General features: G+C 38.5%; 1 protein-coding gene across 1 annotated transcript; it reads right to left on the reverse strand.

Annotated features, from left to right (window-relative positions):
- Positions 1-24935, reverse strand: LOC147000013 (synaptonemal complex protein 3-like). The gene is made up of 5 exons (XM_085834366.1): positions 24888-24935; positions 23284-23418; positions 11186-11255; positions 10609-10643; positions 1-122 (listed from the first exon to the last, which is right to left on the reverse strand). Exons 2-5 carry the CDS (start codon positions 23390-23392, stop codon positions 1-3), a joined length of 336 nt encoding a protein of 111 aa, XP_085690492.1. The 5' UTR covers positions 23393-23418; positions 24888-24935.
- Positions 24936-26433: the final 1498 nt, after the last annotated feature.

The following is a 26433-nucleotide window of genomic DNA, read 5'->3' on the forward strand; positions in this document are numbered from 1 at the left end:
CTACCTCTTTCGATTTTTCTTTTTGCAAAGCCTTTCTAATTTCTGGTTGCTGCCATTGAAAGAATCTTTCATATACATTTTCATCCATTTTTTCTTTATGTGAAGCTTCTTATAAATGTCACCTATATTAAAAATTAAGGGTCATTTTGAAGAAACTTTAGGTGATTCCATGTATTCATAAAAATAGATATAGATAATAGATAAAATCCATTCAATAATGCCAAGAAAACTTAAAATTAAATGAAAGATATCACCAACATGCTTCATACTTTAGAATACTTTAGGGTTTTGAATGTTCAGATGAAGGATGTTCAACCAGTAAAGTCTACAGAAATGTTCCACAACACAGAAAAAACAACAACAAAAAAAAACACAAAACACTCCATGTATTTTAGACAAGAAATATCTAATCTTATCTGAATTTTAATTTCTGTAAGTAAAATAATTTTAAGCTTCAAGAACAGTTTCCAAAGAACAAGTGCACGAAACAAAGGATCAAATGTGGGCTTTAATTCTTCATAGGGAAACAGTTTTAATACTGGCTAATTCTTTTCTAAATCTACAAAAGATGATGCAACTGAAAGAACAAATTTGACTGTGGAACTGTTAGACTCATTATTTAAAATATTCAGTTTTTGGTTTCCCTGCACCCACAAGGTGGCTCACAGCATATAACTTCAGATGCAGGAGATTCAAAGGTTTCATCAAGACTCCACAGGTACCAGACACACATGTTGTACACGTACACACTTGAAAGCAAAACAACCATACCTATAAAATAAACTGTAAAAAAAAGTAATAAGGGTTACTTTAAAGAATTCAGTTTTCCACTGTGCCATATAAAGAAAGAAGCACAGAGGCGTCCTAGAAAAGGAACTGACTAAATATAAAATTAAAACTGGGTCAATGAAAATATGTTTCATGTACATAATTTTGTATACATATCACTTAGGTTTAAGTACATGGAACTGTAAAAGTGTTTACATCAATTTTTTTCCTCTTAAAATCCCTTCAAAGAAGTTATGAAGATGCCTCAATACTTGAGGGCCTACTGTGAAAAGAGGAAGTTCACAAATTAGAATCTAGTACCCATCTACAAAACCAACCATGGATGGTTGTTTCTACAAGAACAGCACTGTGGTTGACAGAGTGAGAATTGCTAGGTCTTGCTGGATGCTTGTCTACCTGCATGTTTGGTGAAAGACCTGTCTTAAGGAAATAAGATGAAAAGTAATAGAGCATCACCCAACATCCTCCTCTGCCCTCCACATGTGTATATATGTACCACAGACAAAAACATACAAAACATAAAAATTAAGTTTCATTAATGTCACACCAAAGAACCATTTTCACTTTCTGTATCACAGGAAAAAAATATTCCACGATGCTAAATCAAAAATATTTGCAAGAGTCTGTGTCATGAGTAGACCTTGGGATTGGACTCTGCACCTAATCCCACAAGAGCCAGAGGAAACTCAACTTCCAGGTGCTCTACCACTTGCAGGATCATAGGAAAGGCCCCCACATCAGGAGTAACTGAGTCCCAAAAGATCTAGGGACAGAGGAAATCCTGCCTGGCCAGTGGCCTGGATTTCTTCCTGACTGAACCTGTACATAGGGCAGACCTGAGGTCCTGGCTCAGAAACCACTCTTAAGACATCCAGAGGGAGTCCCACTCCAAGGTACTCTGAAGTGCCCAAGATCACATGATCACAAAGGAAGCTTGACTCTCAAGAGATGTGAAAACACACCCAGGAACACTGGAGTTCTGACAGAAGATTACAGCTGAGGACTCAGCATCTTTTGCAGCACCCTGTGTAACTAGGACCACCACAAGATCCAGGGCAACAAAAACAACCTCCCAAGCAGAGTCACGGGTTCCTTGTGGCTTGCATCTCTGTCCAGAGAAAACCTCGGGATCTGGCACCCCACCAAACCTTGCAACATACAGAGAAAGCTTAACTCCCAGGAGCTCTGACACAGCGGGATCTCAGGAGATTTTTCACACCAGGATTTCAGGATTCAAGAGGCAACTTGAGGCCAGCACCTGGGCACTTAGGCATGGAATCTGCAGACACCACCAAGGTCCCCACAGGACTCTCCACAGAATCTTAGAACCTCTGGTGAATTGAACACAACTTCTGCTCCAATCCAATCTTGAAGGACCTGAGACAGCATTAAGGAGGGAAGCAGAAAACCCGGCCTGACCAGAGTCACAAATCCCTTCCAGTTGGCACTAGCACTGGGGCAACATGGGCTCATAGTCTACGGACACCCCCAAGGTCCCCAGAGAAATTTCCATGGGATCTTAGGCCCTCTGGTGAGTGGAACACAACTTCTGCTAGGAGGCAGATTTGAACACCACATATCTGGGCACCTTCCCTGCAAGAGGAGAGCTTGCCTGCAGAGAGTACTTTGACGACTAAAACTCAGGAGAGAGCTAGACACCCAGGTTTTCTGATAGAGCCTAACATAATAACCTGAGGAACAAGCTCTAACCAGAGACAGCTATAACAACTCACTCCAGAGATTACCAGATGGAAAAAGTCAAACATAAGAATTTTTTAACAGAAACCAAGACCACTCACCATCATCAGCACGCAGTACTCCCACCCCACCCAATCCTGGGCACCCCAACAAACCCAAAAAGATAGACCGGGATTTAAAAACATATCTCATGATGATGGTAGAGGACATCAAGAAGGACTTTAATAACTCACTTAAAGATATATAGAAGAACACTGCTAAACAGGTTGAAGACCAAAAAAAAAAAAAAAAAAATCCCTTAAAAAATTGCCAGAAAACACGACCAAACAGGTGATGGAATAAATAACATCATCCAAGACTTTAAAAGAGAAGAGGACACAATTAAAAAAAAAAAAACCCAAAATGAGGCAACGCTGAAGATAGAAACACTAGGAAAGAAATCTGGAACCATAGACTTGAGCATCAGCAACATAATACAAGAGATGGAAGAGAGAATCTCAGGTGCAGAAGTTTCCATAGAGAACATTGGCACAACAATCAAAGAAAATACAAAATGCAAAAAGATCCTAACTCAAAACATCCAGGAAATCCAGGACACAATGAGAAGACAAAAACTATGGATAATAGGAGTAGATGAGAATGAAGATTTTCAACTTAAAGGGCCAGCAAATATCTTCAACAAAATTATAGAAGAAAACTTACCAAACCTAAAGAAAGACATGCCCATGAACATACAAGAAGCCTACAGAACTACAAATAGACTGGACCAGAAAAGAAATTCCTCTTGACACATAATAATCAAAACAAAAAATAAAGAGAGAATATTAAAAGCAGTAAGGGAAAAAGGTCAAGTAACATATAAAGGCAGGCCTATCAGAAAAACACCAGACTTTTCACCAGAGACTATGAAAGCCAGACGATCCTGGACAGATGTTATACAGACACTAAGAGAACACAAATGCCAGCCTAGGATACTATAACCAGCCAAACACTCAATTACCATCGATGGAAAACCAAAGTATTCCATGACAAAACTAAATTCACACATTATCTTTCCACCAGTCCAGCCCTTCAAAGGATAATAACAGAAAAAAACAAAACTAACAAACAAAACAAAACAAAACAAAACAATACAATACAAGAACAGAAACCACGCCCTAGAAAAAGCAACAAAGTAATTCTTCAACTAACCAAAAAGAAGGCAGACACAAGAACAGAATGCCAACTCTAACAACAAAAATAATAGGAAGCAACAATTACTTTTCCTTAATGTCTCTTAATATCACTGGACCCAGTTCCCCAATAAAGAGACATAGACTAACAGAATGGCTATAAAAACAGGACACAATATTTTGCTGTTTAGAGGAAACCCATCTCAGGGAAAAAGACAAACACTACCTCAGAGTGAAAGTCTGGAAAACAATTTTCCAAGCAAATGGTCTGAAGAAACAAGTTGGAGAAACCATTCTAATATTGAATAAAATCAACTTCCAACCCAAAGTTATCATAAATGACAAGGTGGGACACCTCATACTCATCAAAGGTAAAATTCTCCTAGAGGAACTCTCAATTCTGAATATCTATGCTCAAATACAAGGGCAGTCAAATTCATTAAATAAACTTTAGTAAAGCTCAAAGCACACATTGCATAGTGTGAGACTTCAACACACTTTCATCAATAGACAGATTGTGGAAACAGAAACTAAACAGGGACACAATGAAACTTACAGAAGCTATGAAACAAATAAACTTAACAGAAGATTGTATCCTAAAACAGAAGGATATACCTTCTTCTCAGCACCTCATGGTATCTTCTCCAAAACTGACCATATAATTTGTCACAAAACAGTATTCAACAGATACAAAAATATTGCAAATGCTCCATTGCATTCTATCAGACCACCATGGACTATGGATGATCTTAAATAACAACATTAATAATGGAAAGCCAACATTCATGTGGAAACTGAACAACATTCTTCTCAATGATACCTTGGTCAAGGAAGGAATAGAGAAAGAAATACAAGACTTTTTAGAGTTTAATGAAAATGAAGCCACAGCATACCCAAACTTCTGGGACACAATGAAAGCATATCTAAGAGGGAAACTCATAGCTCTGAGTGCCTCAAAAAGAAACTAGAGAGGGCACACACTAGTAGTTTACAACACACCTAAAAGTTCCAGGACAAAAGGAAGCAAATTCACCCAAGAGGAGTAGAAGGCAGGAAATAATTGAACTCAGGGGTGAAATCAACCAAGTGGAAACAAGAAATATTCAAAGAATCAATCAAATGAGGATCTGGTTCTTTGAGAAAATCAACAAGATAGATAAACACTTAGCCAGACTCACTAGAGCGGACATGGACAGCATCCTAATTAACAAAATCAGAAATGAAAAGGGAGACATAACAACAGATCCTTAAGAAATCCAAAACTCCATCAGATCCTTCTACAAAAGGTTATACTCTGGAAAACATGGACAAAATGGACAAATTTCTAGACAGATAGCAGGTACCAAAGTTAAACCAGAATCAAGTTAATGATCTAAACAATCCCATATCCCCTAAAGGAATAGAAGCAGTCATTATTAGCCTCCCAACCAAAAATAGCCCAGGACCAGATGGGTTTTGTGGAGAGTTCTATCAAACCTTTAAAGACGATCTAATTCCAGTTCTTCACTAACAATTCCACAAAATAGAAGCAGAATGTACTCTACCCAACTCAATCTGTGAAGCCACAATTACTTTGATACCTAAACCACAGAAAGATCTAACAAAGATGGATTACTTAGGACCAATTTCTCTTATGAATATCAATGCAAAAATATTCAATAAAATTCTTGCTAACTGATTCCAAGAACACATTAAAATAAACATCCATCATGACCAAGTAGGTTTAATTTCAGGGACGCAGGGATGGTTTAATATATGTGAATCCATCAATGTAATCCATTATATAATCAAACTCAAAACAAAAACCACATGATCATCTGCTTAGATGGGGAGAAAGCATTGAAAAAAATCCAACACCGATTCATGTTAATAGTCTTGGAAAGATTAGGAATTCAAGGCCCAAACCGAAACATGATAAAAGCAATCTACAGAAAACCAGTAACCAACGTCAAAATAAATGGTGAAAAACTGGAAGCAAACCCACTAAAATCAGAGACTAGACAAGGCTGCCCACTTTCTTCCCTCCTATTCAATATTGTACTTGACATCTTAGCCAGAGCAGTTCGACAACAAAAGGAAATCAAGGGGACACAAATTGGCAAGGAAGAAGTCAAAATATCTATTTTTGAAGAGGATATGATTGTATATATAAGTGACCCTAAAAATTATACCAGACAACTCCTAAACATGATAAACAGCTTCGGTGAAGTAGCTGGATATAAAATTAACTCAAACAAGTCAATGGCCTTTCTCTACACAAAGAATAAACAGGCTGAGAAAGGAATTAGGTAACAACACCCTTCTCAATAGTCACAAATAATAAAAAATACCTTGGCGTGACTCTAACTTCTGGGATCAAATTAAATGGAGAGAAACTTGATGCAATCCTACTAAAATAAGACAAGACAGGACTAGACAAGGATTCTCAGTCTCTCCCTACTTGTTCACTATAGTACTAGAAGTTCTACCCAGAGCAAATAGACAACAAGAGAGGTCAAAGGAATAAAAAATTGGAAAGGAAGAAGTCAAAATATCACTATTAGCAGATGATAAAATAGTATATTTAAGTGACCCCAAAAATTCCACCAGAGAACCTGTAAAACTTAAAAACAACTTCATCAAAGTGGCTAGATATACAATTAACTGAAACAAATCAGTAGCTTTCCTCTACTCAAAGGATAAACAGGCTGAAAAGAAATTATGGAAACAACACCCTTCAAAAGTCACAAATTATAATACCTTGGTGTGACTCAAACCAAGCAAGTGAAAGATCTCCATGACAAGAACTTCAATTCTCTGAAGAAAGAAATTACAAATCTCAGAAGATGGAAAGATCTCCCATGCATCATAGATTGGTGACCCGATTAATTTAGTAAAAATGGATTTCTTGCCAAAAGCAATCTACAGATTCCATGCACTCTCCATCAAAATTCAAATTCAATTCTTCATAGCGATAGAAACAGCAATATGCAAAATCATTCGGAATATCAAAACCCCAGAATATCGAAAAACAGTTCTCAAAAATAAAAGAACTTCAGGGGGAATCATCCGTGACATCAATCTGTATTATACAAAAATAGTGATTAAAAAAAAAAGTGTATGGTAATGGTACAGAGACAATGGCTTTATGAAATTCACAGGAAAATGGATGGATCTAAATTATATCATCTTATATGAGGTAACAAAACCCCAAATTAAAAAACATGGTATGCACTCACTGATAATTGGGTATTAGCCTAAAAGCTCAGAATACCCAAAATGTAATTCACAGTCCACATGAAGCTCAAGTAGAAGGAAGACAAAAGTGAGGGTGTTTCGGGCCTTAGAATGGGGAATAAAATACTACTGGGAGGAAATATTGAGACAAAGTTCAGGGCACAGACTGAAGGAATGACCACACAGAATCTGCACAACCTGTGGAACCATCTCATATACAGACCCACTACAGACACCAGACCCAGTCACCATTGTAGATACCAACAAGTACTTGCTGACAGTAGCCTAATAAGGCTGTCTCCTGAGAGGTTCTGCCAGAGCTTGGTAGGAACAGAGACTGAATCTCACAGCCAGCAATCAGACTGATCATGGGGTTCCCAGTGGAGGAGTTAGAGGAAGGACTGAAGGAGCTGAAGGGGTTTGCAACCTTATAGGAAGAATATCAATATGAAAGAAAACAAATCATCCAGGGTCTGCCCAACATATGGATCCATCCCATACACAGACAGCAGACACATTCACTATTGTCGATACCATGTGCTTGCTGACAGGAGCTGAATATGACTGTCTTCTAAGAGGCAGTGCCAGAGCTTGGCAAGAACAGAGGGTGATGGTCACAGCCTGATCATGGGGTCCCCAGTGGAGGGAATGAGGAAGAACTGAAGGAGCTGAAGGGGTTTGCAACCTTACAGGAAGAACATCAATATGAAACAAGTAACCCCCCAGAGCACCCAGGGACTAAGCCACCAAACAAAGAGGGGGACCCATGATTCCAGCTACATATATATTAGAGGATGGTATTGTCAGACATCGGTGAGAGAAGAGGTCCTTGGTCCTGTGATCCTGTGAAGGCTGTATGCCCCAGTGCAGGCAACTGCCACAGTAGAAATGTGGGAGTAGGTGGTTGGGAGAACATGCTCATAGAAGCACAGGAATAGAATGGAATAGAAACTTTCTGGAGTGAAATCAGGAAAAGGCTAATATTTGAAATGTAAATAAACACAGACACACACACACACACAATGATGGCTTTAACTGTGACTTCAAGTAGGTTTATATGTAATCTCAGGATGATATAAATTTTGGTACCATTCCTGCTAAGTTTTTGATAAATTAGAGTAAATGTCTCTGCATCTCAGTCTCCAAATGAAATCATGGTTGCTTTTATCACAACCAAGCTACTCAATCTTTTTCATCACAATAAAAACCTAAAGCAGATCTAAAATATAAAGTTCTTTCTGGTTGGACAAATATTTTACTGCTACAGCAAGAAGTACTGGTTTCAAACTTCAACAATGAAAATAAAAAGGATAAAAAAATAAATATAAAAAAATAAAATATTCATGTTTCCTCAGGTCAAGGTACATTTGTAAGGATGAGGACTTTAGGTTCAAGGCCAGTCCAAGCTGCAATTGAGGATTCAGACAATCCTGAGATATAGAGTTACAGCTTACTTCCCTAAACCAAAACAACATATAAATAAAGACTGCCTGGCCTAAATTATGTCTGAAGTCCCAGTACTTCTGAGGCTGACAGCAGCCTCTGTATTTTGAGGCAGTTTGGAGACTATATATAGACATATAATAATATATAATATATAATAATATATAATATCTGGCATTTTAACAACAGGTAGAAGAAAATGAAGACTGGTCTTTAGTTTATTTATAATGAATTCCTGTTGGGCAGCACCAGCAAAAAGAAGGTTTTAGTCTGTTGGTGCCAGTACCTGACATCCAGTTTACTCACACCTCACATCTCCAGGCCCCAAGAAGACTTTCATGGTCTGCAATACCCTGGCATTCCTGCTTTCTGCTAGGAGCTATTCTGTGCAAACTCCTGCCCTTAGTGAAGTTCTCTGTTTTTCTCAGCAGATGCCGATGGGAAAGTCAATTGTGAACTTGGAAGCAGTACCTTCCTGAGTCCAGCGAGAGTCACCTACTCTCCTTACTCCTGAAGTAACACGTCCACCCTTCCACCTTCATCCCAACACAGACCTCCAGCTCAAACAGGATTAACCATCTTTCAACAGACAATTGACTACCTCCACTGAGACTTCTCCCTACCATGCTTCCTCACGCACTTTTCTTCCTCAAGAACTGGGCTTCGTGACCACCACAAAGCATACTGGGTAACAGGGTTTGGATAGCAGGAAAGCAATCTCAGCAAAGACCCTTGCTGATTGGCCGTGTTTTCACATGTGTACTAAGGGCGAGTTAGGCTCTATCACTCATCTGTCATCCAAGCAGCAAAAGGGAGGTAGTATTTTAGCTGCTACTAATACCCAGAGGCTTTCCATTTTCCAAGTTTGCAATAATAACTTGAAAGTTAAAATAAATGAACCCCTAAAAAAACTCTCCTACTTTTTTTTTTCAGATTAAGGGCCTCTTGATTGTAATTTAAATTGTTTTATTTTTTATGTAATGTGTTTTTGTGTGTTTGTATTTATACAACCTGCATGTATGTTGTTCATAGAAACTAGAAGAGAATTCCAAAACCCCTGGATATAGAATTAAAAATGGTTGTGAGCCACTACGTGGGTTCTAGGAACTAAAACTTGGTTCTGTCCAAGAACAACAAGTGCTCTTAATTTCTAAGCCATCTTTCCATCCCTGTCCTTTGCATGTTTTAAGGTGTGCTGGATCATGTCTCTCGATAGATGTTCATTTTTACTATACAGGAGAGATCATAAAATTATGACACTTTCTTAATATTATCTATTTCAAGAAAGAGAAAAAATACACCATAATTTTACTGGATTGTGTAAATCTTAAAAAGAGTTTCGGCAAAAAAATGATGTGTATATATTTCAATATGAGTGTACACAAGAAAGCCACAAATAGACATCTACTGCATTCTAATCATATTCCAACTTACTTTTATTTTATTTTTTTATTCAAGACAGGGTTTCTCTGTATAGCCTTGGTTGTCCTGGAACTCACCCTTTATACCAAGCTGGCCTCAAACTCAGAAATCTCCCTGCCTCTGCCTCCCAATTGCTGGAATTAAGGCATGTGACATCACTAGCTGACCAAACTTAAAACTTGAGACATAGTCTCTCAGAATCTGCAGCTCACAAATGCCACTAGCCTTGCTAGCCAGCAATGTGTCTCCACCTACTCAACACTGGGTTGCAGCCTGCATTTTTTAAGTGGATTCTATGTCCCCACCTTCACTCCATATACTTTCGAGGCAAGCACTTTACTAAAACAGCTTGTAGCCACTCTCTTCTTTTTTTTTTTTTCCTCTCTCTCTCTAATCATGCCTAAGTTTAGGCTCCTAAAATGCTTAATGCTGGTTTTGCTCGTTTCCTTACAACAACAAATTAGGTTTCTTGCTCACTTTACAATCTGAAGTTGATTTGGAAAACTGCACAAACTAACATTTCATTTGAGAGGCTTATTTCAGAGTTTTGTTTGTTTGGTAGTTTTTTTGGTAATTTGGTGGGTTGGTTGGGTTTTGTTTTGTTTTTGTTTTTGTTTTTTTTTTCTTTTTTTGTTTTGCCCACTGAAGATGAAACTCATAACTTTTACATGGTATTTTACCACTGAGCGACATCTTCAGCTAATCATTCATTCTGAATGTTGGTTGAGAAGTCATCTCATATGGGTTTTAAAGAGAACTACAATTACTGTGAAATCTAAAATTATCCCCTATGGTATAGGGGTTATAGAGATCTGATTCCCTCTTCTGACCTCTCAAAAACCAGGCAAAAACCTCCAAAAACACATACCTCCAGATTTATCCAACATACTGTCTAGTTCACCTCTGTTAAGAAAGGAATATAAAATTAATGTAAGAAATATCGTGAACTGGTAGGACATTTTTCTTCCCCACAGAAAACTTTAAACAGAACCTTCTTTTAATTATTTATAATAAATATATGTTTGGTTCGGAACAAATGACATATACATATAAAATACATGGTGGACTACCAAAGTGAACTTGTATGATTTACTTTTTACAATTCATACATTTACACCCCACAGTAGTTTATTCATACCTCTCCGACTCTTGCTGAGACCCTTCTTCTTCCCAGATGGCCCCCCTCTTATTCTTTTGATGTTTTTCCTTTTCTTTTTGTGTATATCTGGGAAGATCTCATGCAGGTGGTCCTATTGTATGAGTTGCTATGGGTTTGTGATCACAATGTCTCAAGGACCTCAATCTGGGCTTGAACACAACATATAGCAGTGTCTGACTTTGAATTGTTCATCTTCCTGAATCTACTTCTCCAGTGAAGGGATCACAAACACTACTTATGAAGTACTCTATTGAACTCTATTGAAATACTCTATTGAAAATTTTACCCCATATCTCCATCGTTTTTTACGTGAGTCGATATATTCTCATCTTTGTCAAATGTTGGGCTCTTCTTTACTGTATGGACAAGAGAAAATAGAAACATTTGAATGGATGCTATATAAGTAATAGTTAATAAAGTACTAACGATTTGAATTTCTCTCAAGAAACTGCCCATGTGAGTTTTTGAAATAGATTTTAGAAAGGAAATAATTACATCGATGAAATCCAGGACACAAAGAGATGACGAAACTTAAGGATAATAGGTATCGATCAAAAGTAATTTTTCCAAACTACAGGGACAGTGAGTATATTCATCAAAATTATAGAAGAAAATTTCCCTAACCTAAAAAAAGTGTTTCCCGTGAATATACAAGAAGCATACAAAACTCCAAATAGTTTAGACCAGAAGAGAAATTCCTGCCATCATATAATAATCCAAACATCAAATGTAAAAAAAAAAAAAAAGGAAAAAGAACAGAAAAAAAGAATATTAAAAGCAATATGGGAAAATTCAAGAAACTTATAACGGAAGACTTATCAGAACTATACCTAACTTAACCTCAGAGACTATGAAAGCCATAAGGTCCTGGGCATATATCATACAGAAATGCCAGCCAAGGCTATAATACACAGCAAAAATATCTTACCATAGGTTGAGAAAAGAAGGTATTCCATGAAAAAACAATATTTACACAATATTTTTGAACAAACCAAACCCTCCAAGGGATAATAAAGGGAAATCTCCAATATAAGGAGGGAAATTACACTCTCAAAAAAGCAAGACATTTATCTTGAAGCAAACAAAAAGAAGATAGCTACATGAAAAAATTCCACCAAAATATCAGGAAGCAACAAAGACTTTTCCTTAGTATCTCTTAATATGAGGGGATTCAATTCACCAATAAAAAGACATAGACTAACAGACTGGATGTGTAAGCAAGACCCATCATACCAGAAACAAACCTCAGGGACAAAGACAGATATTACTTCAGAGTAAAAGGCTGGAAAACAATTTTCCAAGCTAATGAATGGTCCAAAGAAACAAGCTTGAGTAGCAATTCTAATATCAAATAAATTTGACTTTCAACCCAAAGTTATGAAAAAATACAAGGAGGGACACTTCATATTCATCAAAGTTAAAATTTACCAAGATGAACTCCCAATTCTGAACATTTATACACCAAATGCAATGGCATTCACATTCCTATAAGAAACTTTAGTAGAGCTCAAATCACACATTGTACCCAAGACAATAATTGCGGAACTCCCCTCTCTCATTAATAGACAGATACTGGAATCAAAAATTAAAAAGGGACTCAGCGAACCTAACAGAAGTTATGAAACAAATAGATTAGTTGATATCTATAGAACATTTTACCCTAAAACAAAATGATGCCCATTCTTCTCATCACCTCATGATGCCTTCTCCATATAATCAGTCCCAAAACATGCCTTAACAGATATAAAAATGTTGTAATAATCCCATGCATCCTACCTGATCACCAAGGACTAAGGTTGATTTTCAATAATGTTATAAATAATTGAAAACACACATAAACATAGTAGGTGAACAACAATATAGTGAGTGATAACTTGGGCAAGGAGGAAATAGAAATAAATTTAAGACTTTTTAGAGTTTAATGAAAATGAATCTGCAACATACCAAAAATTATGGGACACAATGAAAGCAGTTCTAAGAAGGAAACTCATAGCTATGAATGCCTCCAAATAAAAATTGGACAGAGGATACAGGAGTAGGTTGACAGCACACCTAAACATTCAAGAACAAAAGGAAGTAAATTCACTCAAGAGGAGTAGAAGGCAGGAAATAATCAATCTCAGGGTTGAAATCAACCAAATGGAAACAAAGGAATTCTACACACACACACACACACACACACACACACACACACACAAAATCAAACAAATTAGGAGCTGATTCTTTGAGAAAATCAAGAAGATAGATAAAATATTAGCCAGACTAACTACAGGGCAAAGGGACAGTAACCAAATTCACAAAACCAGAATTGAAAAGGGAGCCCTCACAACAGAAACTTAGGAAATCTAGATCAGATCTTATTAAACAAGCATATATTCAAAAAAAATGAAAATAAGGAAAAAGGAAAAAATGCACACTTATCTAGACAGATAATAGGTATGAAATTGAAATCAGTATCAGATAAATCCTGTAATTACTCCCATAATGCCTAAAGAAATAGAAGCAGTCATTAATAGTCTCCCAACCAAAAAAAGCCCAGGATCTGATGAACCCATCAGATTTCTATCAGATCTTCATGTGTGAGACCCCGACTTAGAGCGTTTCTCCCTGGAAGGTAAAGCCCCTGGACTTTCCCCAATCTTGTTTTCTCTAATCTCTAAACATACAGCTAGAAAGAAGCTCTTTGTTCACTATAGCCTGCAAAAAGCCTTTTTTGTTTCTGAGCCTTACAGCCAGAGATGTGATAATTGTAATTTTATCAAAGACATCTGGGCAGAGAAGAACATTCCTCCCAACTCTTCCCATCTCCTCCCAACTGCACCCAGTTCCTCCCAACTCCTCCCAACTCCTCCCAACTCTACCCACCTCCTCCTAGCTATCCTCCCAACTCTTCCCAATTCCTCAGCTAGCTGTTAAAAGCCCCCACTGTCACCACTAGGGGTTGAAATCCCCACCCTGTACAGTAGAAGGACTTCATCCTCAGCTAGCTGATAATAAAACGTCTTGTAGTTTGCATCAGGTGTGATTATCTCTCGAGTTTGCAGTCCAGCTCATTCCGGCACATGAGTGGAAGCCCAACTTCGGGAGTCTTACATGTGCGTTCTCATACACCAGGAGGCCTACCCCAGTTCTCAGAGACCCCACTTGGAGGTAGGATCCTGTCTTTGCTATATCTTTGTCTGTCGGCTGTGTTTGAATTCAGCATTATGGTTTGCAGTTGTCTGCACTCCTTAGAGCAACGACCTCCCTGTTCTGGATGGAGGGCAGGGATACTGACAGACATGTTAGTCGTAACCGCTTGCTGCACTGGGAGACGTCCCAGAAGGTCTGAGGGAGCTCCAGGGATGCATGGAGATCTCCAATCGAGGTGCCAAATGAGAGTGTGCTCACTTGGCTGTCTGTTTCTGTTACTGGGTGCCAAGTGAGCATGTGGCAGCTGTCTGTATATATATATATATATATATATATATATATATATATATATATATATATATATATATATATATATATATATATATATATATATATACAGTTTTTCTCCCTGTATGTGACTCTGATGATGGGACAAACTATTAGCACTCCTCTTGGACTGACTCTTGAGAATTGAACTGAAATTACTATTAGGATTCACATTCTTTTTGTAGATGTCAGAAAGAGATTTAGGAGAACTTTCTTCTCAAGGAAAGGGCACTATTGAACTGATTGTGATTTCTGCAGTTAAAGATGTTGTTGCACAGAAGAGACTAGGTTTTCAACCAGAACAAGCACCCTACATTGACATCTCGGAAATTTCTGCGCAGGAAGCCTCCCCTGACCCCATCCTGGTTGAAGCCTTGGGTTCAGAAGAACAAGCTGGACTCCCGAGTCCTAGCTTTCCACCACTCAAAAAAAAAAAAAAAAAAAAAAAAAAACCTAAGATAAATATGTTGGGGGGGTGAACTGCAACCCTTGGCTCCTCCCAAGATCTATCCAGAGATAGAAGAACCTCCAGAATATTGTAACACCACACCCTCATATCACAAACCGGTCTCTCCCAGATACCTCACCAGGGTACCACTGGAGACACGGGGGAGGTACCAGCTGCTGGAACACAAGACAAATGAGCATGGAGCCCAGAGAGACCAGACTCAACAACCTTGCTGGCTTTAGGTACTTATGGCCTACTCCAGCAGACCCGGGAACTGCAGCCTCTTCATTACTGGTCTTTTTCCTTCTCTGATCTCTATAATTGGAATGCAAATCACGCCGCCTTCTCTGAAAACCCCTCTACCCTTACTAATCTATTGGAATCTCTCATGTTCTCTCATCAGACCACTTGGGATGACTGTCAACAGCTTTTAAGGGTTATTTTTATCACACAGGAGAAGAAAAGGATTCTGCTGGTGGTAAGAATGAATGTGCTGGGGGCAAATGGATGGCTGACACAATTTCCAAATGAAATAGATGCATGCTTCCCCCTGACACATACTGACTGGTACCCTAACAGGCCTGAAGGTAGTGAGCAGTTGACAGTTTGGTGCAGGGATACATTACCAGGAATGAGAGGATCTGACAGACAACCCAGCAATGTGGCCAAGGTAAAAGGGATCCTACAAGAGGAAAAGGAGCTACCAGTAGAGTTTCTAGAGTGCCTCTTAGAAGCATACAGGCATTACACTCCCTGTGTCAGAGAGCCAGCAGGCCGCTCTGGCCATGGCTTTCATTGGGCAGTCTGCTTCTGCCATTAGGAGAATGTTACAGTGTCTAGAGAGTCTGTAAACACTATCTTTGCAAGATCTGGTTAAGGAGGCAGAGAGTGTACCATAAGAGAGAGACTAAAAAGAAATAGGAGAAAGAGAATAGAGAGCAGCTGAGGCAAGAGAAAGTAGATGAGATGGAAGGCAGGCAAAAATTTTAAATAGGATTTTGGATACATTTGCAAGTGATAAGGAAGTTTATAAAAAAGTTGGAGGGAGAAGGCAGACAGGGTACCTGGGCAACACAGGGCCAAAAAGACCTCAGAACTCCATAGGACCTTTATGACCACCTCTACATAAGGACCAATGTGGGTACTATAAAGAAAAGGGACACTGGGCAAGAGACTGTGCCATGAAAGAGACTGATATCAGAACAACTAAGTCCTTACTCCAGAGGATGATGACTAGGGGATATGGGGCACAGACCCATTCCCTGAGACTAGTGTAAACCTAACTGTGGAAGAGACCCCTACTGCTTCCCTTCTTGGTATCAGAGCAGTTTTTTCAGTCCTGACAAAGTCACTGGAGAAATTGAGTAACCAGAAAAACGAAGTAATTGGGGCTACTGTTCAGAAACCATTCTCACCTTGCGTGGTAGCACACGCCTTTAATCCCAGCACTGGGGAGGCAGAGGCAGGCGGATTTCTGAGTTCCAGGCCAGCCAAGTCTACAGAGTGAGTTCCAGGACAGCCAAGGCAACACAGAGAAACCCTGTCTCGAAAACACACACACACACAAAAAAAGACAGAAAACATACTCTTGGACCACTGATAAGAAAATTAATCTAGGAGTAAGCCAAGTAACTGATTCCTTCCTCATCATTACTGAATGCCCCACCACATTGTTGAGAAGAGAAATAGTAGCAAATTAAAAAGTCCAAATAAGCTTTTCTTTTGAAGGAACTTCAATCCCTTGGCAAGCCTCTATCTCTATAATTTGAACTTTAAAATTAGAAGAAGAATATAGATTACATGAGCCTCAATCCCTGTCAAGAAAAGTATTAGAAGGGACCAGGTAAGGGAGATATCTTAAATGCTGGGCAGAGACTTGGGATATAAGAGAGGCAAAGAGGGTGCACCCCATCCTTGTGACACTGGAAACTGATACAACAATACCCCATGAGCAAAGAGGCCCAAGAGGGCATCAGACCTCATATTCATAGTCTCTTAGAACTTGGTGTTTTGGTCCCTTGTCAGTCTTCCTGGAATACTCTGTTGCTACCAGTTAAAAAGCCAGGCTTTGCCACCCTGGCACTCTTTACCATACCCCCTTACTAAAGAGACTGTGACTTTCTCATGGACCCCCAAACACCGGAAGCGTTTAAAGAGATTAAAAAATCTTGCTTATTGCATCAGCTCTATTCCTGCAAGACCTGACCTAGCCTTTCATTCTCTATGTAGACCAAACAGCCGAAATAGTGAGATGGGTCCTGACCCAAAATCTGGGGAAATAGAAACTACCTGTGGCCCAATTGTTAAAAAAAAAAAAAAAAAAATTAGACCCAGTGTCTAGTGGATGACCATCTTGCTTAAAAGTTATCGCTGCTGCTGTGTCAGTATTTCTCAAAGAGGCTGACAAACTGACTCTAGGTCAATGAACTATAGTAGTAGTCCCTATATCCCCATGCCTTAGAAAGCATCATTAGACAGCTGCCTGATTGCTGGATGACTACTGCTCACATGACCCATTAACAGATCCTTTTACTGACTGAAAGAGTATAGTTTGCATCCCCTCCTATCCTGAATACTGCCACCTTGCTGCTGGAAGCCAACGACTTCCTACAAGTACACCAAGGTATAGACATCCTGGCAGAAAAAAACTGAAATTAAGAAAGACCTCAGTGAACAGCCATGGCCAGGCTGCCCTAACTGGTACACAGATGGTATCCACTTTTTGGTTGAAGGTAAAAGAAAAGCAGGGGCAGCAGTGGTCAATGGAAAAAAAACCATTGGGGACAGCAGCTTGCCTAAAGGCATGACAGCCCAGAGAGAAGAGATAATCACACTCACCCAAGCCTTGCAGCTGGCCAAAGAGAAAAACATCAATATCTACACAGACAGCAAGTATGCTTTCACCACTGCTCACATACATGGGGCGATCTATAGAAAACAGGAGTTACTCACATCTGATGGGAAAGATATTAAAAATAAAAAAGAAATCTTGAACCTATTAGAAGCCAAACACTTTCGAAAAAAAACTAACTGGCCATCATACATTGCACCCATCTCCAAAAAGTTCATGATGCCATAGTGAAGGGAAATCAGATGGCTGACCTTGCTGCCAAACATGCGGTCCTAAGGAAAAAAAAAAAAAAAAAAAAAAAAAAAAAAAAAAAAAAAAAAGAACTTAAAAACCATTATAAACTCAAAGACGCAGGCTTGGACTACAGTCTAGAAGATCAAGAACAGAAAAAAATACCTGAGATATGTGTATATACTACCCAAAGAGTGGCTAAGACCCAAGATGGTCACTGGATCCTGCCCACCAGAGAAGGGATACAATATGTAGCCAATCTACACAGGCTCCCCCACTTGGAAACTAAGAAGCTAAAGAAATTGTTAAGAGCTCAAACTACTATGTTACTAGATTGCCAGATGTTGCCCAGGAGTTTGTTAATGAATGCCAAGCCTGTGCCCTCACCAATGTTAGCCACCAGAATAATGCTCCCCAGAGGGGGGTTAAGAGGTGACGGCCTGGTACATTCTGAAAAGTAGATTTTACTGAAGTTAATTTCGCCAAGTACAGTAATAAATATCTATTACTTTTTATAGACACCTTTTTAGGCTTGTTCGAAGCCTTCCCCACTAAGGAGACTGACAATGTTGTGGCAAAGAAGATATTAAAGGAAATATCCCCATCATTTGGCATCCCTAAGGTACTTTCATCAATCAAGTGTCCCTCCTTCTTTGCCCAGGTAAGCCAAGGGTTAGCCAGAAAATTGGGGATTGATTGGAAGTTACATTGTCCCTATAGACCCCCGACATCAGAACAGGTAGAGCAGATGAATAGAGAATTAAAAGAAACCTTGACTAAATCGGCTTTAAAGACATGCAGAAAAGATTATGAAGCTCTCCTTCACTTCACCTTATTGTGAGTATGGAACACCACAGGAAAATTTAAACTTACACCCTTCCAACTCCTCAGTTGGGGACCACCTTCCTTAACAGAAGCAAGGGGAATGTTTGACCCTGATGTTCCTTTTTCTGAACCCCTGCTAGCTTGCTTAAAGACCCTAAAACTGGTCAGAAAAATGCCTTGGAATTGCTGAAAAATAAAACAAAAACAACAAAACAAAAAATAAACAAACAAACCAAAAAACAAACAAACAAACAAAAAACACCTACCTGCTGCTTTTCACAAGCCCCACAACTGCTACTCCAGCATGTGCTAGGCTCCTGCACCCAGCCCACCATGGCTCACTGGCCCATTGCTGCTCACATTCACCAGGCAGTGAACAGGAACCTCCTCCCTCCCTTGTACCATGGCAAGAGAAACTTTTGTCTCATTCAAGTGCATTTTGAGGCTCTCAAGGTTACAAATCCTAGAGCTGTGACCTCATGTTGTCTTTGTTTGGCAGCTGGGCTAGCGGTTATTTTTCCTAGTTTTAAGACTAGAACTATGTAGAAGAAGTAGTGGGGAATGTGAGACTCCAACTTAGAGTGGTTCTCCCTGGAAGGTAAAGCCCCTGGATATTCCCCAAGCTTGTTGTCCCTGATCTTTACAAATGCAGTCAGAAAGAAGCTCTTTGTTATTTATAGCCTGCAAAAAGCCTTTTTGTTTCTGAGCCTTACAGCCAGAGATGTGATAATTGTAACTTTACGAAAGACATCCGGGCAGAGAACAACATTCCTCCCAACTCTTTCCAACTCCTCCCAACTCTTCTCCCAACTCCTCCCATCTGTTCCCAACTCCTCTGAACTTTCATCCCAATTCCTCAGCCAGCTGTTAAAAGCCCCCTTCTGTCACAGCTCAGGGTCAAACTCCCCTGCCCTGCACAGTGGAAGGAGTTTGTCCTCAGCTAGCTGATAATAAAACCTCTTTCTGTTTGCATCAGGTATAGTTTACTCTTGAGTCATTGGGGTGCTGGCCACCTCATTCCGGGACTTGAATGGGCTTCAGTGGAGGTCCAGTTTCGGGGGTCTTACACATGGAGAACTAATACCAATATTCTTCAAACTATTATGCAAAATCAAAAGAGAAGGAATACTATTGAGTTTATTATATGAAGCGAGATTACAATTATATTCAAATGATACAAAGACCCAATGAAGTTAGGAAACTTCAGACCATTTTCCCATATGAATATCAAAGCAAAAATACTCAATAAAATCCTTGCAAACCAAATCAAAGAATACATCAAAACGATCATCCATCATGGTCAAGTAGGCTTCATCCCTAGGATGGTTTAATATATGGAAATCCATCAAATTAATCCACTATAGAAATAAACTCAAAGACAAAAACAACATGCTCAACTCATTAGATGCTGAGAAAGTATTTGACAAAATGCATACCCATTTATAATGAAAATCCAAGAAAGATCAGGAATGCAAGGCCCATATCTAAACATTAAAAAAAAAAAAAAAAAAAAAAAAACAATGGACAGCAAACCAGTAGCCAGCATTAAACTAAATGGTGAGAAACTTGAAACAATCCCACTATATCAGGGACTAGACAAGTCTGCCCACTTTCTCCCTACCTATTCAATATAGTAGTTGAAGACCTATCCAGAGTAATTAGACAACAAAAGGAGAACAAATGAATAAAAATTGGAAAGGAAGAAGTCAAAATATCACTATTTCCAGATGATATGATAGCATGTATCAGTGACCCAAAAATTTGCCAGAGAAATCCTAAACCTGATACACAACTTCAGTGCTGTAGTTGAATATAAAATTAACTCAAACAAGTCAATGGCCTTTTTCTACACAAAGGAAAAGCAGGATGAAAAACAAACTAAACAAAAAACAAACAAACAAACAAACAAAAAAACACCCTTCACAATAGTCACAAATAATATAAAATACCTTGGTGTGAATCTAACTTATGAAGAGAAAAATACATATGGTAAAAACTTCAAATCTCTGAAGAAAGAAATCAAAAAAGATCTCAGAAGATGGAAAGATATCACATGCACATGGATTGGAAGGATTAATCGAGTAAAAAATGGCTGTCCTACCAAAAGTAATCTATAGATTCAATGCAATCCCCATGAAAATACCAACTTAATTCTTCACTAAGTTAGAAAGGGAAATTTGCAAATTCACCTGAAATTAAACAAACAAACAAAAAAAAAACAAACAAACAAAAACAAAAACAAAACAAGACAAAAAACAACCCTAAGATAGGAAAAACTATCCCCAACAATAAAAGAACCTTTTGTGGATTAACCATGCGTGAACTCAAGCTGTACTACAGATCAATTGTGATAAAAATGGCATGGTACAGGTAGAGTGATAGACAAGTAGATAAATGAAATAGAACTGAAGACAGAGAAATAAACCCACACACATATGGACACTTGATCTTTGACAAAGGAGCTAAAACAATCCAGTGGAACAAAGACAGCATTTTCAAACAGTGGTGCTGGCTCAATCGGCAGTTAGCATGTAGAAGAAGGCATATTGATCTATTCTCATCCCTTGTACAATGCTCAAGTCTAAGTGGATCAAGGAATTGTACATAAAACCAGAGACACTGAAACTTATAGAGAAGAAAGTGGGGAAGAACATGGAACATAGGAAAAGGGGGAAAATTCTTGATGAAAAGAAAAAAAAGAGCAGCAATGGCTTGTGCTGCAAGATTAAACATGGAAAAATGGAACCTCATAAAATTGCTAAGCTTCTGTAAGGTCAAGGACACTATCAATAGGACAAAACTGCATCCAACAGATTGGGAAAAAAAATCTTTACCAATCCTAAATAAGATAGGGGTCTAATATCTAATACATATAAAGAGATAAAAAATCTGGACTCCAGAAAATCAATTTTCTCTATTTTTAAAAATTGGGACAGAGCTAAACAAATAATTCCCAACTAAGGAATACCGAATAATTTAGAAGCACCTAAAAAATATTCAACATCCTTAATCATCAGGGAAATTTAAGTCAAAATAACCCAGAGATTCCACCTCACACCTGTCAGAATGGCTAAGATGTAAAATTCAGATAACAGCAGATGCTGGCGAGAATGTGTTGAAATATGAACACTCCATTGCTGGTGGATTTGCAAGCTGTTACAACCAGTTTGGAAATCAGTCTGGTGGTTCCTCAGAAAATTGGTCATAACTCTACTAGAAGATCCAGCATTAGTCCTCCTGGGCATATACCCAGAAGATGTTCCAACTTGTAATAAGGACACATTCTTCACTATGTTTATAGCAGCCTTATGTATAATAACAAGAATCTGAAAAGAAATCAGGTGACTCTCTTTAGAAGAATCAATATAGAAAATATGGTACTTTTTCTATACTGAATTACTACACAGCTATTAAAAGCAATGATTTAATGAAATTCTTAGACAAATGGATGGATCTGGATGATATCTTCCTAAGTGAGATAACCCAATCACAAAAGAACACACATAATATGCAATCATTGATAAATGGATATTATCCCTGAATCCCAGAATGACCAAGGTAAAATTTGCAAAACCCATGAAACTCAAGAAGAAAGACCAAAGTGTGATTATGTTGTTCCTTCTTAGAATGGGGAACAAAATACTCATGGGAGGAGTTACAGAGACAAAGTTTGGAGCTTAGACTGAACGAATCCATACACTGCCTCACTTCGGGATCCATCCCATAAACAGCCACCAAACCCAGATATTATTGAAGATGCACCAAGAGCTTGGGGACAGGAGACTGATATAGTTGTCTCCTGAGAGGAACTGCCAGTGCCTGACAAATAAAGAAGTGGATGTTCACTGACATCCATTGGACTGAGAACAGGGTCCCCAAATATGGAGCTAGAGAAAGTACCCAAGGAGCTTAAGGAGTTTGCAGGAACTTAGGAGGAAAAAAAAAAAACATAAACTAACAAGTAACCCCACAATTCTCTGGGACTAAACCACCAATCAAAGAAAAGAAATAGTGGGGCATATGGACCCAGCTGCATATGTAGAAGAGGATGGACTAGTTGGTCATCAATGGGAGGAGAGCCACTTGTTCCTATAAAGGTCCTATGCCCCAGTATTGGGAAATGCCTGGGCTAGGAATTGGGAGTGGGTGTGTTGGGGAGCAGGGGGAGAGGGGAGAGGACAGAGGATTTTTGGAAGGGAAAGTAGAAAAGGGGATAACATGTGAAATGTAAATAAAGTAAGTATATAATAGAAAAAGAAATGAAATAATTTATTTGCAGGTATTATGAAATAAATTCATGTATGGCAAACATATTATAGGAACTATGTTCAGGTTTTTTTCCTGGGGCAAAATCATAGCAAGTTATTGTTTCTCAACATATTGTGACTATAGTTTCAAGAGTAGGTATATGTGCTGCTAAAACTCATGTATAAGAATAGATAAATATAGGTAAAATTAGAAATGAAGTCTATGAAAACTCTTAACAAAGATTTCTTCCATTTTAGGAGACTAGGTAAAGGTCTAATGAAATGCAGGACACAATTAATGCCCAACACTGGATAAGCTATACCTTTAGTAAGAGACTCCTCTGAAACAGTTATGTCATCTTCTTCATCATCACAGTCCAAAAGTAATAAGTAACCTTCCTTTGGTATCACCATCATTTTCTTAAGCGCCATTCTTCTCTTAAGAACTTAATAGTCCTCTTAGTTTAAAAAAAAATAAAAATTAAAAGGAAAAAAAACAACTTAGTTATCTGAATAAAAGGTATCATTTAAATAATTAAAATGACAAAAAATCAAATAATTATCTTAGCTCAATGAAAGATCATTTCTTTTGTTTTTTAACATATAGTATTTTTAATCATTTGTCTTTATCAGAGAGTTCTGTATACATATTCAATATGGTGATGCATATATATGTGTGTGTGTGTATATTCACAAATATACACATACACACACACACATACATACACACATATACCCATACACACACACACACACACACACACACACACACATATATATATATATACTTCCCAGGAACATTTTCTCCATGTATCCTATTTATCATGTCCCTTTCCCTCACAACTTGTTTCAAAAACTTCTTTAACTTATTAAAAAAAAAAAAAACCTCCTTCAGAACCAAAGTTAACAATCTGCCATTTCTCAGTTTAAAAAAGACATAACCTGGCCACACTTCAATATGTGATTCCTCCCCTCCTTCCAGAAAACGATGAGCAAAATTTGTTCGCCTGTAATTTTGAGGCATCTGAATTTTGGTCGTATCTCCCATACATTCTTTTTAAACAAAACATAAGCAATTCTGTTTATCAGTTTATCTCAGTCTAAGGTAAACTCATAGTTCTATCCAGAAAGATAACGAACATGGTAACTGTATGTTCATATCAAAAAGACCCAACGCTTAGTCTACAAGAAACACTCATCACCACCACCCACACATAAAGGCCTTATATTGGAGAAAATGGGGATTTGGGGAAGCCGAGGATTTCAAACATCTGAAGATTGTAAGTTCGAGGCCAGCCCAAGACAGGGCAGCCGGAACTACAAAGATAGATCCCATCCTACAGAAATAAAATTTAGAGAAAAAGCTGAACATGGTAGTGCAAGTCTTTAATCCCAATAAATGGGCAATTGAGATGGAAGGATCCGTGGTCAGAATCCATCCCAGTTGACTTATGAATCTCTTGCAATATCTCCTCTTCTTCTTTTCATTAATTCTTCTTATACAACTCTACTGTCTGCAATGTCCATAAAGTGTATATCAAAGGAACACACCGTAGACAAGACAACGAGGAGGGAGGAATCCTCAGTGTGTTTCTATTGGATCCTGAACAGCACACAGGACAAGCGCCAAGGCTTCTCACCCATGGCTCCCTGGCCCCCGACCCCTAGTCCTGCAGCCGGCTCTCTGATCCTATCCCAAGGCCCCAAGCTTTTCTCTTCAAAGTGTTCCCAATCCTCTATGCCCCTGACCTGTTCAATCCTCTTCCATGAATACGGTCCTCCACCTTCCATTCACCCTCAGATCCCAGAGGAAATGACTATGAGGAGACTTTTCCTCACATAATGGCCATCTGGGCCTGAGATGCCCCACCCTGTAACACCTCGATTAACTGTCCAACAACCATGATCAGAGCCAACTATCACTTACAGATCATATAAGAGATGAACACCTTCCAACCGCACCCTTCCGTGCTCAGATCCTCAAAGGAAAAAAAAACCGTTGTCAGGAGCCAGGCCCGGATGGAGGTCTCTAAGGACCCTTTGTGATGCCAAATGGACAAAAAAGGTCTCACCCAAGGCCTGCGCTGATTGGCTGAATATACCCTGAGCATGCGTACATTGAGTACCAGGTACCATCATTTTGAAGGGAGTTTTCAGGAGGTGGGAATAAGCTACTGGCTTTAAGACAAATGATTTCCTGTTTATAGGTTGATAAGCCCTTACAAACTTGAAAAACTTGAACAAATGTGTAACATATGAAACACTGCAAATGACACTAGTTAATTTCAACTGTAGAGGCTCTTGTAAGCATTTTTGGATTTTATTTATTTATGTGCGTAAGCATTTAATGTTGTGGACTTCTGCATGTACATACGCAAACTAGAAGAGTCTATGCTGTCCTAAGGGTTCAGAAAGGAGCATCCAGAATCCCTACAACCTCTGGTACCCTCCTGTCTCCACCTTCCTATTATTGAGCTGTATTAGAAGAGTGTGCTAGGCAGTGCCGGCCCTCTCTCTCACTTATGTGCTTAGCCTCTCAGGCCCTCTCTCTCACTCATACATTAGGCCTTGCATGTCCTCTCTTTCACTTATGTGCTTGACTGGGCAGTCCCTCTCTCTCACTTATGCTTCTGTTGCATACAGAGACTGGAAGAGAGCACTGATTCTCTGAAAATGTGACTGTGCACAAATTGTGAGCCACTATGTGGGTGCTTTGTGCCCCGTCCTCTGCATAGAACAGGTGCTTTTTTTTTGTTTGTTTGTTTGTTTTTGTTTTTTCTTGTTTTTTTTTTATTATTATTATTATTTTTCTAAACCGGGTTTCTCTCTGTAGCCCTGATTTTCCTGGAACTTACAACAGGCTGGCCTTGAATTCAGAAATATTTGGCTTCTGCCTCCCAAATGCAGGCATGAACCACTACTGCCGAACCAACAGTTGCTCTTAAGAGCTAGTTTTTCTTTTCTTTTTTTCAACTAGACTAGTGTGTATTTCATGCAACCTAGGGCATTCTGTCCATTTACTTTCAATGTTTTCCTACTTGTATATTAGTTTTTCAAAAAGGCTATAACTTTAAAAAAGACGAAAGAGGGATATATGGGGTGGTTTGGTGGAAAGAAATGGAAGGAAGAGGTTAGACATAATAATAATAATAATAATAATAATAATAATAATAATAATAATCAATAATAGAAACATTTTAACGTTTTTAAGTCTATCATTATTAAAATGTGTGAGTGCTCTGTTTATGTGGTCACCTACATGACAGAAGGGGGCATCAGATCACTTTATAAATGGTAGTAAGCCACCATGTTTTTGCTGAGAATTGAACTCAGGAACTGTAAAAGATTAGCCAGTGCTCCTAACTGCTGAGCAATCCCACAAGTTCTAGAAATAGTTTTGATTTAAGTTTTAATGCATTATGATAAGAAAATATACATAATTTCAATTTGTCTGAATTTGTTAACATCTAAAA

Source organism: Mus caroli, unplaced genomic scaffold (genome assembly GCF_978045245.1).
Source record: "Mus caroli unplaced genomic scaffold, Mus_caroli_1 scaffold_22, whole genome shotgun sequence".
Taxonomy (NCBI): Eukaryota; Metazoa; Chordata; class Mammalia; order Rodentia; family Muridae; genus Mus; species Mus caroli.